General features: G+C 40.6%; 1 protein-coding gene across 2 annotated transcripts in view; it reads right to left on the bottom strand.

Moving 5' to 3' along the window:
- Nucleotides 1–4,612: 4,612 nt before the first annotated feature.
- LOC144772338 (uncharacterized) overlaps nucleotides 4,613–12,837 on the bottom strand; it is a 111,367-nt gene continuing 103,142 nt past the window's right edge. Inside the window, exons 6-7 of one of the 2 annotated variants that reach the window (XM_078656583.1) lie at nucleotides 7,367–9,325; nucleotides 4,613–7,259 (exon numbers count right to left, since the gene is read on the bottom strand). In XM_078656583.1, coding sequence (XP_078512709.1) covers nucleotides 8,604–9,325 — 722 coding nt within the window. In that variant the 3' untranslated portion in view covers nucleotides 4,613–7,259; nucleotides 7,367–8,603. The remainder of the gene's footprint in view (nucleotides 7,260–7,366; nucleotides 9,326–12,837) is intronic. The other variant, XM_078656584.1, reaches the window with a different exon arrangement.

The following is a 12,837-nucleotide window of genomic DNA, read 5'->3' as shown; positions in this document are numbered from 1 at the left end:
CCGCAAATATTACTGGGCTGCACACCTCTCAGACATCAACCAGGGCACGTACTGTGATGGTAACGACCCGGGGTATGGGATGGACCGGTGGCTGTTGCCGAGGGGGGAAATACGAGAGAGCACTGTATTCTAGGCCGGGTAGGTTCCCGCTCACCGGGCCCACCAAACACTCTGTGCAAATCTGGCATGATTGGGATCTCCCACTTTCGAGACCTATGGGGATCCAAAGGGGTCGTATCATTCGCACACCTCCAGCAGACTTATGAGCTTGCCCCTAGAGAATTCTACCGCTATTTGCAGGTTCGCCACTCCCTCCAATCCAACATTCCCCCTGGGACCCTTCCCCCAGCATCCTCCCCCCTGGAAGACAGACTACTGGATGGTCACATTCCTGACCACGCCATTTCCCTCACATATAAAAAGATTGTTAATAACTCCCCTGAGTTGTTGCATAATCTCAAGAGAAAATGGGAGGCGGATGGGCTGGAAATAGATGAAGAGGAGTGGAATGGAGCGCTGGCATCCCCTAGGGAAGTGGCCATATCGGCTAGACTTCGTCTGATTCAACTGAAAATACTCCACCATGTGTATATCTCAGGAATAAGGTTGCGGCTCATTGGCCATGGCTCTGACGGGCTCTGTCGGAGGGGCTGGGGGAGGTAGGGACGTTTTGTCACATTCTGTGCGAATGCCCACTGATACAGGTCTAAATATATGATGTAATCCTGTCTACTGTAAGGCTTATATCTGTGATTTCATGTGCTATGCCTCGGTCTTGTCTGGTACAATTATGCGTTCAATGCTGCAGCTGTGATGTACACCACTGTGTTTTTTCTATGCAGTTAAAAAAAAGAATATAAAAACAAAAACAAAAGAAAACCAAGATGTTGTGTTGTGGGATGTTAATGAGCCCCATATCTCTTCACTACCACTGACTGTCAAGTGCTGACGGCCCAGTATTGCAGAACCTTGGTACGGCTTTAAACCCTAAGGCAGAGGTAAACTAACTCAACCTCTAGAATAGAGGCTCAGTAGCTCCCGATTGCCGAGGCTCCCTGAATGGGGTCTGAAAAATACATTGTCATTTTGGGGTTATGCTAATGTCTACAAACAACTGCACTTTTGACCTACTTATGATTTCACCAGAACTTATCATGTCAATGTATACAGTTAATGGTTATGTATTGTAACAATATATATTTTTGGGGTTGCAGACTGGACACACCCAAAATGGCACCCTGTGTGTGCGGACTCAATAACTATACCTCGATCTCTACCTACATGGCACTCTTTAGTCCATGGCCTTGTTACCTAGACCGTGTACATTGCAAACGGTCAAATATTGACCACTTAGTCTGTGGCCTCAATATCATTTCTACCAATTATGAGCTGTGGCCTTAAAGGAGACCATGTAAGAAGGGACCTGCACTCTATTTTAGTGGATAACAGGAATCATTTTAGGCGTGTTCGGTCTGCAGACCTTTAAAACTACTGAACGGATATTACACCACACCAACAAAAGTAATATTTCTGAGTGAAGTTCTAATTTCATTCCACATTTGTAGTTAATCTGTTCAGTAGTTGTGATCATAGGTATAAGCACACATTGTTATGAGAGCTATATGTAGAAAACACATTTTTTACCCCTTCCTTAACTGCACATAATTTGGCATGCTGGACCTATGCTAAGCAATTCCCAAATCTGATTAAAATCCATCCAAAGGAACCAAAGTTTTAAACAAATCAAAGCATGCCTTTTTGTTTGGCAACATAGCTATAAGGCCAGAGCAGAGGGACCGCTATGGGCACATGCTCCGGCCCCATCTATACGACTCTCTCTTTCCATTGCCTGGAGGGAGGGACAGGTGTCCAATGATGATAGACACATCAACTTTAGTTTTAGAAAGTTTCCCTATGACTCCGTTATTTAGATGGCAAGTTCATTTTATGGACAAAGAGCCAACAGGATCTGAATTATTTCCGGGAAATACTCATTGATGACAACTGAAATATCAGATTGAGTATTGGGATGTGTACAACTAGGACCTGTTGTTTCCTGGATGTAAAGACAGAAGCAGCAGGGAGTTACATACATTCTTCCCTGTATAAAAAGCTAACGTCTGTTAACAGCATACTATGAGCAACCAGCTGCCACCCAGAACATATCAAATGGAATATACCGAATGGGGATTTGGTCCATATAAAGAGAAACTGCAGTATGGAGAGGGCTATGAGGGGACCAAAAATTAGCTCATGAAAAGGATGTTCACCAGGGGCTACCCATTAAAGGTACCCAAAATAGCAGAAAACAAAGCTCGGCGTTTGAAGAGTGAACATCTTATTTCAAATCTAACCTTGAAAGCAGTGGCAGCTGCTCTAACCTCAAAGCAGTGAGGCAATGCAAACATTGGGAGGGTGGGTGCGGGGAAATAATACATTAAAAGCCCTTACCTGCCACTGTGGTCTCCACCTTGGTGCTCTTTTAACGGAGTGCACAGGCTCCCAGGGGTCAGTCACAGGGCTGCTCTCCTACAGGTGATACCAGCAGGAGAGCAGTGCTGGGAGTGGTCTGAGCGGGCTGACCTAGTGCTCGCTTGGGCACTGGGAGTCTGTGCCTTTTCTCCACATGGCTGTGCAAGGCAGCCAGGTAGAGAAATCGGTTTGGCCGGCCCAAGACGGCAGGCCAAACCGACTTGCGCACTTATGGTGCACAACTCTTCTCCACCTTTAATGACTCTCAGTCAGGATGGCCCATCCCGTCGGAGGAGCCACTCCTGCTTGAAAGACCTAAAGAAAGGACAACAGAACAATTGAAAAAAACAATAAGGTTTATAACCAATTCTTTGTCAGTCCAGTGCAATAAGGAAGAAAAGGTTAATTCACTGGGACATTTTGTTCATTAATACTGCTATACAACCTTTTTCGGGGCCATGTCCTGAGATAAAATATGAGAAGGCTAGGATCATAAAGGATAATATAGTACCTAACCATTTTGATGACACAGCAGAGGAAAAACAAAAGATCTGTGTTTTTTCCCATGTGAAGGATGCAAAACATGTAGTTACCATTCTTAAGTTGCAGACTGAGGTTCCACATAAAAAGTATAGGATTAATCTATATCTAACATGAACATCTCATTTTTCGTCTATGTGACATTATGTCCGTGTCACATGAGGTACATATATTTTCTATGAAGAAACATATTTTAGAACATCTAAGGGCTTTTACTGACAAACGTCAGAAATATCCGGTTGCAAGACATTTTGAAATGTCATAATTCAAATTGGACAAAAGCGACCCTTTTTGGTAATGGCAGAATACCAAGAAATATAAAGAAAGGCGATAGGGAAGCCTCCTTTCGCCGATTGGAGTCACTGTATTGATTTGAAAACCTGTGAACCCAACAGTCTGAATGCTGGTGACGATGTGCATCTAAAACCAGCTTAAAGACATCTTCCATGCATTTGCTTCAGTTTTCTGATTGTATGTAATGTTTTCATTTGACAATTATAGGGTTTTGGTAACTTCTAAGGTATTTTTAAAATTTTATCCCTGGTGTTTATGTGTGTCAGATCATTCATTTGGGATTTCCCCCCCTTTGTTTCCAACTTATAGAGTCCTCGCTATAGGGCTGAAGCTTAAGGACAAATCCGTGACTCAGAACAGGACCTTTGATATCCTAAAGTGGAAAGTTGAGGAATAGCACTGCTGTGTCAACCACCTACTTCAGGTTGCATCACTAATACGTACATTTATATTAGTTCATAGCCCACTTGGTATTAAACGTTTTATCATTTGTTTGGATTATTTTGCGACTGCGGCAAAATCAGAGTTTAGTGGATGTGGATCCCACCCACTTGGGTTATATGATACTGTAGAAGACGACATGTTTAATCATTGGATCCCTTTCAGTGTATTTAAGGCATGAAAGGTAATGAAAAATGATCTATGATGTACTTAGTGATAAAAGGATAGAAAACGGACAATAACAATATTTAATACTGGATAACACGCTGTACAAATTGGGGCACACTTATGTTATATTCTAAGAGTACATCTGCCACTTGGGTTTTGAAAACATTACAGTAGATAATACATTTTTGGGGATTTCTGTGTATAAATGAAATTTATTCCGTTCACAGGGAGTATAAACGGAACGAAGTGTTAAAAAAGAAGAGCTGGAGACAGCATTTTCAATATCTGGAATGGCACACAATGGTATTGACACCTGAAATTAATTGTATTTGATAAATATTCTTCGGCATCGGGGAATCGTTATCTTTGTTTTAATTAGAAAATTTGGTTTTGTAGTCTTTTTACACAATTCATGAAATGAGTCTCTTTTCACCTTTCATGTAATCTGTAAAAACATGTCACTGTTTACAATGGAACCTACTGTGAGAAAGATTTAAGGGTCAAGTCGAAACATGTTCTTCCCTCATGCAACAATAAAATGACTGTACAGCAGCGTATCTCGCCTCTCATGAGTGTGCCCCACTGTGGCGTTACGGTATGTTGCGGGACCAGGGCTTGGTTGCAGGACATATGAAATCCTACTTTGTATTGAATGACATCATGCTGTCAACTAAGAAAGAATCAAAGAATAACAGAGTTTGCTGTTGTGCCTTTATTGTTATCAGCTGACGAACATAGATAACGCAGGCAAGGCCCAAACAGGTCTTGATCATAACAACACTGCCACCGCTAAATACCCGTACAGAACTCAAATCATCATTGTCAAATATTAATGTTCGTAATGAAATCCATTGTAAAAAAATGGTCATGTAGTAAAATAGAATAGTGAAATTTTACATTACATGATTAGAATAAAAATAATCATTGGAATTATCACATCACTTGTATTAATAAAAAAAAGTCCTCCATGTACATAATTATATTATATGTTAATTCAAAGTTTATATTACAATTATGAAGACGGTTACTTCATACATTTCTACTTGCTCATAGATTTTGCTTCTCAACAGATTTAATCTTGGGTGTCAAAGTTAAAGCCTATTGAGATACTTGCCTTAAAAAGTGCTTTAGACTTATAGAGCGGATAATATTCTTTCAGAAAAAGATTCTTCTACACACACATCAACAGACCTGTTCTTTCATTTGAAATTACTTACTGCAAAGTTGGCCAGGTCACTATTGACAAATTATTTTCACCAACACCATGTGGCATTCTTAACAATATCTTATGTCATGAACAGGGTCATATGGCGTAGTACAAACCGATATAAAAAATTAACTGTTGGCAACTCTTCGATTAAGCCCAAGGGAGTGGGTCAAGAACAAAAATGAATACTCCCTATAACGATCATGATGGCCACTGTGAACAAATCATGCATAATTATGTGCCAGACCACGGTGAAATGTGACGTGCTTGAAATTAACTAGTACACCAATTGGTAAACAATTTGTGGGTCTAAATTAAATTGCTATATCAGTCTCCTTGACATTAAATTGTTAATCTGTCATTATCAATTTTCAAATCTAATCTAATAGTGGGCATTAAACTTCTTCCAAGATAATAAGAAAGGGGATCCACTTTTCAATATAATACCACATCTTAAGTGAAAAAGAAACAAATGATTGAAACATTGATTACAACCCAAGACATATTGTGACAAAGTAGCACTGAAAACATTGGGCTTGATTTCAAGCCTGAATAATTGCATCATTACAAATGTACAAATGTTCTTCATCCTTATTTAAACCTTTCAACTATGGATGATTCAGTTTATATTTTGATTCCAAGCCCTTTACTTGAAAAGTCTGTTACCTCCTCTGGGATTTTTGTGAATAAAGTCAATACCAAAGTATTAGAGATTCTGATATTCACCATCATTTACTTCCATAAAATGTTAAACTGTATTGTGGCGGAAATCTTGGTTGGTTATTGCCCTCATATGATCCAGTATATGTTTTGTATCACACACAAATATTCTCCCTACAAATCAGTTGTTGCATGGGCACTCATCGGTAGACTACAAAGTCTGCTTTACTGAATGGTGAGAGTGGAGGAAATAGCTCATCCATGAGGTTTGGGCACCATCTGCTCAAACACTTGCCACTATCTCATCTGGACTCTATCTAAAATCATGGAGGTGTCCCACTAGTGGAACGCAAGCTGTATTTTATCTAATTTGGCTGCAATGTAAGATGCAGGCCTTAACTTTTATGTAGTCTGACCAATATAGATACGAACACATGGACACTATAGTGCACAGATCACACTGGAGGACTTTGAGCTGATAAATTGTTTCAGTAGATGCTTTATGTTATCATGCTCAAAAAAGTATTTAAATCCAAAAGGCACAGGGACTTAGAAGGACCAGGGATAGGTGGAAGAGCCCAGTTGAGACAAAATAGTAGGGAGTTAGGCAACTGGTAAAAAGAGCTTTGTTTGGAGTGTCTGAAACATCCCTAGAAATGTGCAAGTGTTTATTCAGAAGCTTCTTTAGTTGGTTACTCGTTTATCTTTTATCCTAATAATAAGGTCAATACAGGTAATCTCAGGTGAATTGATGTCCCCTGAACTGGAGTTTAACCAGATATAGAATAATTCAAGAGTGGCCAAATCACCAGTCTAAATTAGGAAACTAATATAGTGACTAAAATGTGTGATATTTGTCAAAAAGGGGCTTGTGTCACTATAGATATGATGCAGATATTCAGGAGCAGATGTTCTCCAGATCCAGAGCAAACCCGTCTCCCACAGTTATCTGTGACAGAGGCAATACAATCTTTGTGGATCATTACCAACCTTGTCTTTTGTTCCCCCCCCAAAATTCTATCATATAAATAGTTTTTTGTTTGATATATAAAATAGTGTATACAGAGATTGTATTTTTAGTGTGACCAAGATGTGTATCACATAGTCAATAAGAAAATCCTCTGAGCTGGTAATCAAATCCATACTATACGTTACATAAGTCCTTGAGGATGATACAAAAGTTTGGATGAATCAGTCAATAAACTTATAGAAAGACTCCAAAAGTGAACGTCTTCCACCTACTAATTCTCCTTGGAGGGTTTTGCAGTTGTTTGTGAATCTCTAGTAAGGTAAAGATTGAGGGAATTCTTTGATTTGTTTTTAAGAATTCATGCTCATTTGGACTAGGAACCCTCACTGATAATACCTCATTAGTGACAGTTCTCATCAATTCACTCGCTGGATTCAAATCTGAGCTTGGAGTATCACTCTATAACAGATAACATCAGCAGAATTTCAGCAGGGTCTTGTTTAACCCCTTCAGCGCTAATGACAAGGGTAACTCGTCATGGAGTTTCCATTGATTTCAATGGAAAGTCAATGGGATTGTTGGGAATGCCTTAGCAGCCAAGTGGTTAATAATACCACCCTCCTTATAAGCAGGTTTGATAATGTTATTACTGTCTGAAGTTACTAATGAATACCATTCATTTTTGGAGATGATAGACTTCACTTACTCTCTCTTCTAGCTCAACAAATCAAAGTCCCCAAAAACAATCTATTCAAGGGTCAAACTTTCTAGACGTACTGTGTGAACAGGGAGAGTGAATGTTAGAGGAGGATGTAAACCTATGGCGTGCATGCATCCCTGTTAGAAGTTATTATCAAAATAATGTATAAGCCTAACCTTACAAACAAATTGTGTACAAAAGATATACCATCGCACAAATAAGAGATCTCTAAAGAGATATGGGCATACTTTGACAAACTGAATATGGACACCATATGTAGAGGACTCTTTGGGTGTTCTTTTCTCATAGTCCCATAGGCCTCCTGTTAGCAAAATCCACTACAACAGCCTCTGTCCAGCCCTTTTACTCCCATTATGTTGTTCTATTCTGCCTCTTTCAACAAAAAAAGGAAAGTTGGGGCTCAAACAGTCCAGACTCATGCCACTAAGACAATGTTGGACTAGTTACATTTAGTAGCGGTGGGGAATCGCAGGAATTTCATTTTGGTGGGATTCAACTTCAGGCCAAACGCCGGAAGCCAGATCTGGATGAAGTGCCGTCAGTGTTTAAGAAATGGAAATAAAGAAATGGCAATTTAAAGTAATTTTTTTAAATTGCCAACCTAATTAAGAGTTGAGTAGAATGAAAATGGCCAACTACCAACAAATACTGGACGCTGAAGGTCCTTCTCAGTGCATGCAGAACTAAGGGCTTTTTTATGACTGTTATTTTCGAGGACCTTTCTTCAGTGCAGTTGTAGCGAGACCTTCAACAAGGTGATAACAGTCTAGTAGTTTGAAATGGTTACTGTTGTTTTGAAACAAATAAGCAGCATTTCTACATTCTGTGCCAGGTTTTGAAGCTTAATGGGCAACCATTTATTTTGCATACTCATTACTATTACCCATTGTATTACAATTTTGGATTTCAGCTTTCTCATGTGATGCAAATAGACTCCGATTGTAGACTTAACATTACATTTGCATGAACACTTGGTTCATTTGTCCCTGTACGAGTTTAACCTCCAGCAGAAGTTGTAACTTTTGAGTAAATCTCTTTGAACACTTGCAGCAAAAGGGTTTGATTCCTGTATCAATTCTCAGGTGCTGTTGAAGATTATTATTGCGATTAAATCTCTTCTCACACTGACTTCAGGAGAGCGGCTTCGTTCTTGTGTGGGTTTTCATGTGGTATTGGAGAGTTGTCTTTAGAGTAAAGCTCCTCCCACACACTGTGCAGTGAAAAGACTTCACTCCTGTGTGAATTCGCCTGTGACGTTTAAGGTCGCAATGCTGACTAAAACTCTTCTCGCACTCAGGGCAAGGAAATGGCTTCACCCCTGTGTGAATTCGCATATGACTTTGAAGATGTGCCTTCTGAGTAAAGCTTTTCCCACACACTGTGCAATGAAAAGGTTTCACTCCCGTGTGGATTCTCATGTGACGTTGCAGATCACAATGCTGACTAAAGCTTTTCTCACACTCGGTGCAGGGAAAGGGCTTTAATCCTGTGTGGATTCTCATGTGACGACGAAGATCATTATGTTGAGTAAACCTCTTTTCACATGCAGTGCATTGAAAGGGCTTCACCTCTCTGTGGATCCTCATGTGACGGTGAAGATTTGCCTTCTGAGTAAAGCTTTTTTCACACTTGTTGCAGGGAAAGAGCTTTAACCCTGTGTGAATCCCCAAATGAACTTGAAGAGACTCCTTTTCAGTAAAGCTCTGTTCACACACTGTACAGGTAAAAAGCTGCTTGTCCGTTTGAATTGTTTGATGCAGCTCAGTTGTGGATTTCAGTGGTGAGACTTTCTTATATTCAGCGGATGCATGTGGCCCTTGCTTACTTGTACTGTCTTCTTTTGACTGCTCTACTGAAAATGAATAGAAAACAAATTATAACGTGTCGATTTAAAAATAATTAACACAGCATGATGTGGACAAAGTCCTATTACACCTATAAACAGAAAGATGACATGCAAAATACATACAGTAGAAAGTTTAAGGACAGATGGGAGGCAAATAAACTGGATAATTGAGAAATGCTGATCCTGTAACTAGGCAGAATGTGGCAAAAGGAGTTCATGTGCACTATTATAATGGATCTTCTGTAGATCTGCATACCCATTGGAATCCAAGCACCAAATAGTAGGTCAGAGAGAAACAGAAATACTATTCACTCATGTTGTTTGATGTCCCCCTGAATCGAAGCACAGCCAGTTTATAGAAAAAGATTATTCTATAAGGACCCAGGAGTGTGCATTTAAAAGAATTAGGGAGTTTGTTTCAGGAGAGTATTCAAGAGTAAATGTGATTTGAGGGATCGTACCTAAAGTCATAAGTGTGTATGGTGTGTGCATAATGGCCACTGTGAAGTGTATATACCTGTCATGTGTGCCGGGCATCTACATCAGTCTAAGTGAATACAGTCTATTCATCATGTGGGTTGATAGTGCTGATCTTGGTCTGAAGATTTCATCTAGGTGGATAATTAGAGTTTTGATTGTTGAAAGGTTGGCCCTGACCCGTGAATCATCCAATATGCAATGCAAAGGGTGTTAAAGGAAATTCTTTTACACATAAATAACCAATACAGTGCTTGAGTGGGAGTAAATGGTCCTACCTATTTAGGTTTAATCTTGTCTGGCTGCTGCAATTAGGATTCCTTACAACTTCTTAAGTTATGCAATGTAGCTGTATTTGTAAAGTGCGACTTGTCCCCCGGTAGGGTATCCAGGCGTTAGAGCTGGTCTATAGATCTGAATCTGCAGGAGTGGTGAGTGAGCCGGCCATGGGTAGTTAGTCGAAGAATCAGCTCTTCAGCTTCTTGAAATCCACAAGAAGCCAGGAGGAGCCCTTAATGTGTAGAGGGAGGCAATTCCATGCTTTTGGTGTGATGTGTGAAAAAGCTAGACCTCCCGTTCTGCTTTTGTGGATGAGGGGTGCTAGTGAGAGTCAGGCTGGGTGCAGGTTTCTGGTGGGTTCACGGAAGTGAAGGTGGCTATTAAGGTATTCCAGTCCTATTTTGTGCCGTGCCCTATATGCGTGCGAGATGAGTTTGAATTGGCAGCATTTTTGTATAGGCAGATAGTGGAACTCTCGGAGGTGTGAAGTTATGTGGGTGCGATGGAGGAGTCTTGCTGTGGCATTCTAGATGGTCTGACCTCAGTGGAGGAGGTGGTTAAAGATTCCGGAGTATAGTGCATTACTGTTGTCTAGTCTGCTTGTGATGAGGGCGCGAGTGACTATATTTCTGGAGCTCCTGGGAATCTATATGAAGGTTTTTCGAGGCATGCGTAATACGTGAAAGCAGGAGGAGCTGACTGTGTTGACCTGCGCTGCCATGCTGAGTTTGTTGTCTAAGATGATACCCAGGTTACTTGTGTGGTTGGTTTTTGTGGGTGTGTGAACACGCTCTGAAGGTCAACAGGTGGAGTACATGAGGCTGTTCCAGTTTCTAAAAATCAACACTTCCGTCTTGTCGGAGTATAGTTTAACAATTGGAGGAGTGCCCCCTGGGTATAACAGAGAAAGACTCTGTAACCACAACTTAGAGATCAATAATGCACAATGTGCCCAACTTTATTACAGGACATAGGATGTCCTTTTTGAAGACCCCTCACTCACCAACCTAGTTGGTGACATGCTTCATCATCGGGGTCCCACCCCGCAGGCCGAGTGCCAGCAGGGTGTGCTTCGACACCTGACTACAGTGGAGCGGGTATTTTGTTTTCTTTTTATATGTGCGGTGATATTAAAAGGTGATTAGTGATTTAAAAAGAGTCCAATGCTACTCACTCTAAGATTTTATTCCTGTGTGATTGGACACCCTTGGAGATAAACTGTGACACCTATGTCTAATTAGGTAGACTCCGGTGACGTGTAGTGAATTAAAATAGCGACGTGTGCTATGTGATTAAAATACAGGTCTACATGTTTCAACCATCTTGCCAATGTGGGTTTTCGTCAGGACCAGTGTGGATGACCTGGGCGGTACGCACACGCTAAGATGCGCCCTACCCTCGATCATGAAAAACAGAACCACAAACTTGTGGCCCTTTACAAAATAGTGATGTCTTCTCCCCGTTCTGGAAGAAAAACCTGTGAAAAAAAGATTAAGGAAAAAGGGGGTTGGGATCACATGGACAATGAACAAACATTTTTGTACATAAAACATATAATGAGTGCTCCTAATGGCAAAGGCCGTGAAGATGTGTCTTAATCACGGGTGCAGATCGCCAACAATGGGAGCCTTGTTAAACCTGGTGGCATTTTTGTAGGGAGCCGTACCAGATCCGTTCTGATACAATTGTACACTTGTAATTGGCCCCCTACGGGTTTGTTAACCCCTCGTCTGGTGTTAAAGAATGGCGGGTTTTCTGAATGACATCCAAACAGAAGCGGGTTCTCACTCCTGACCCAGAGCACAGCTTGTAAGAATGTTTCAATCACTTATGAGCTTATCCATTGTCAGCATCAATAATCCATGTACTGCCAAAAATTATAAGTCCATTATTTTATTTCTTGATTCTTTGTTGTGAATAAACACGTAAGATGAATATGTTTTTATACAGCTTCTAGTGCCTCGGGTATGCTCATCCAAGCATTTGCCCGGGCACGTGGCAAAAACATAAAGCATTCATAGTTGTAGTCATAGTTCACAAATCACCCAATGCTTTTCGGGCTGTCATTAAGCCCTTCTTCAGGAGTTTACTACAAATAGAAAAAAAAATTAAACAGAATACGATCGTCTGGACATCATTCCATCACATATACATTTGCCATACTAACAGGTCGATACTCTATGTTTTCCCCACGCTTTTCCCTCTACACAAGCGGAACTGTACTCCTCCCGCTATTATACCTAAAGAACGTTATCAACAATTATCACTGGTGTTACTAATGTTTAAACCACCTTTAAATCCCCTCCCATGAGGCCACCCAGGACAGTTTTTCAGTCATATCATAAAATGCTAAAACAGTAACCCGTACCTTTCACATCTCCGTTACGTCTATTCGCGCTGAAATCCATTTTCTAAATTCGAGACTTAAAAACTAACAACGGACTTCCTGTACCAATTTTAAACCACCATGACGTTACCCCGCCTCCAGTAGTTGACCTAGCGCTCCTGCCCTGTAGTTGTTACTGACCTCTCTTGCCTACATGTCCCATAAACCATCTAATCAGATAGCTCGCAGCCCTCAACTTCGTCAAAAACTTCCTATACTATCGCTCTTGGATAGTAACAATAAACGTTTCAATTGTGTACCCCGCCCTCCCATTCGATGTCAAAATATAGCACGATTCCTATTACACCAAATAGCACGTATCCTTAGCCTGTACATACATAATTGCAATCTTAACAACACCTAGTGGTTGATGGTA

Source organism: Lissotriton helveticus, chromosome 8 (genome assembly GCF_964261635.1).
Source record: "Lissotriton helveticus chromosome 8, aLisHel1.1, whole genome shotgun sequence".
NCBI lineage: Eukaryota > Metazoa > Chordata > Amphibia > Caudata > Salamandridae > Lissotriton > Lissotriton helveticus.
The sequence above is the reverse complement of the archived record's forward strand: the minus strand, read 5'-3'. Positions and strand labels throughout refer to the sequence as shown.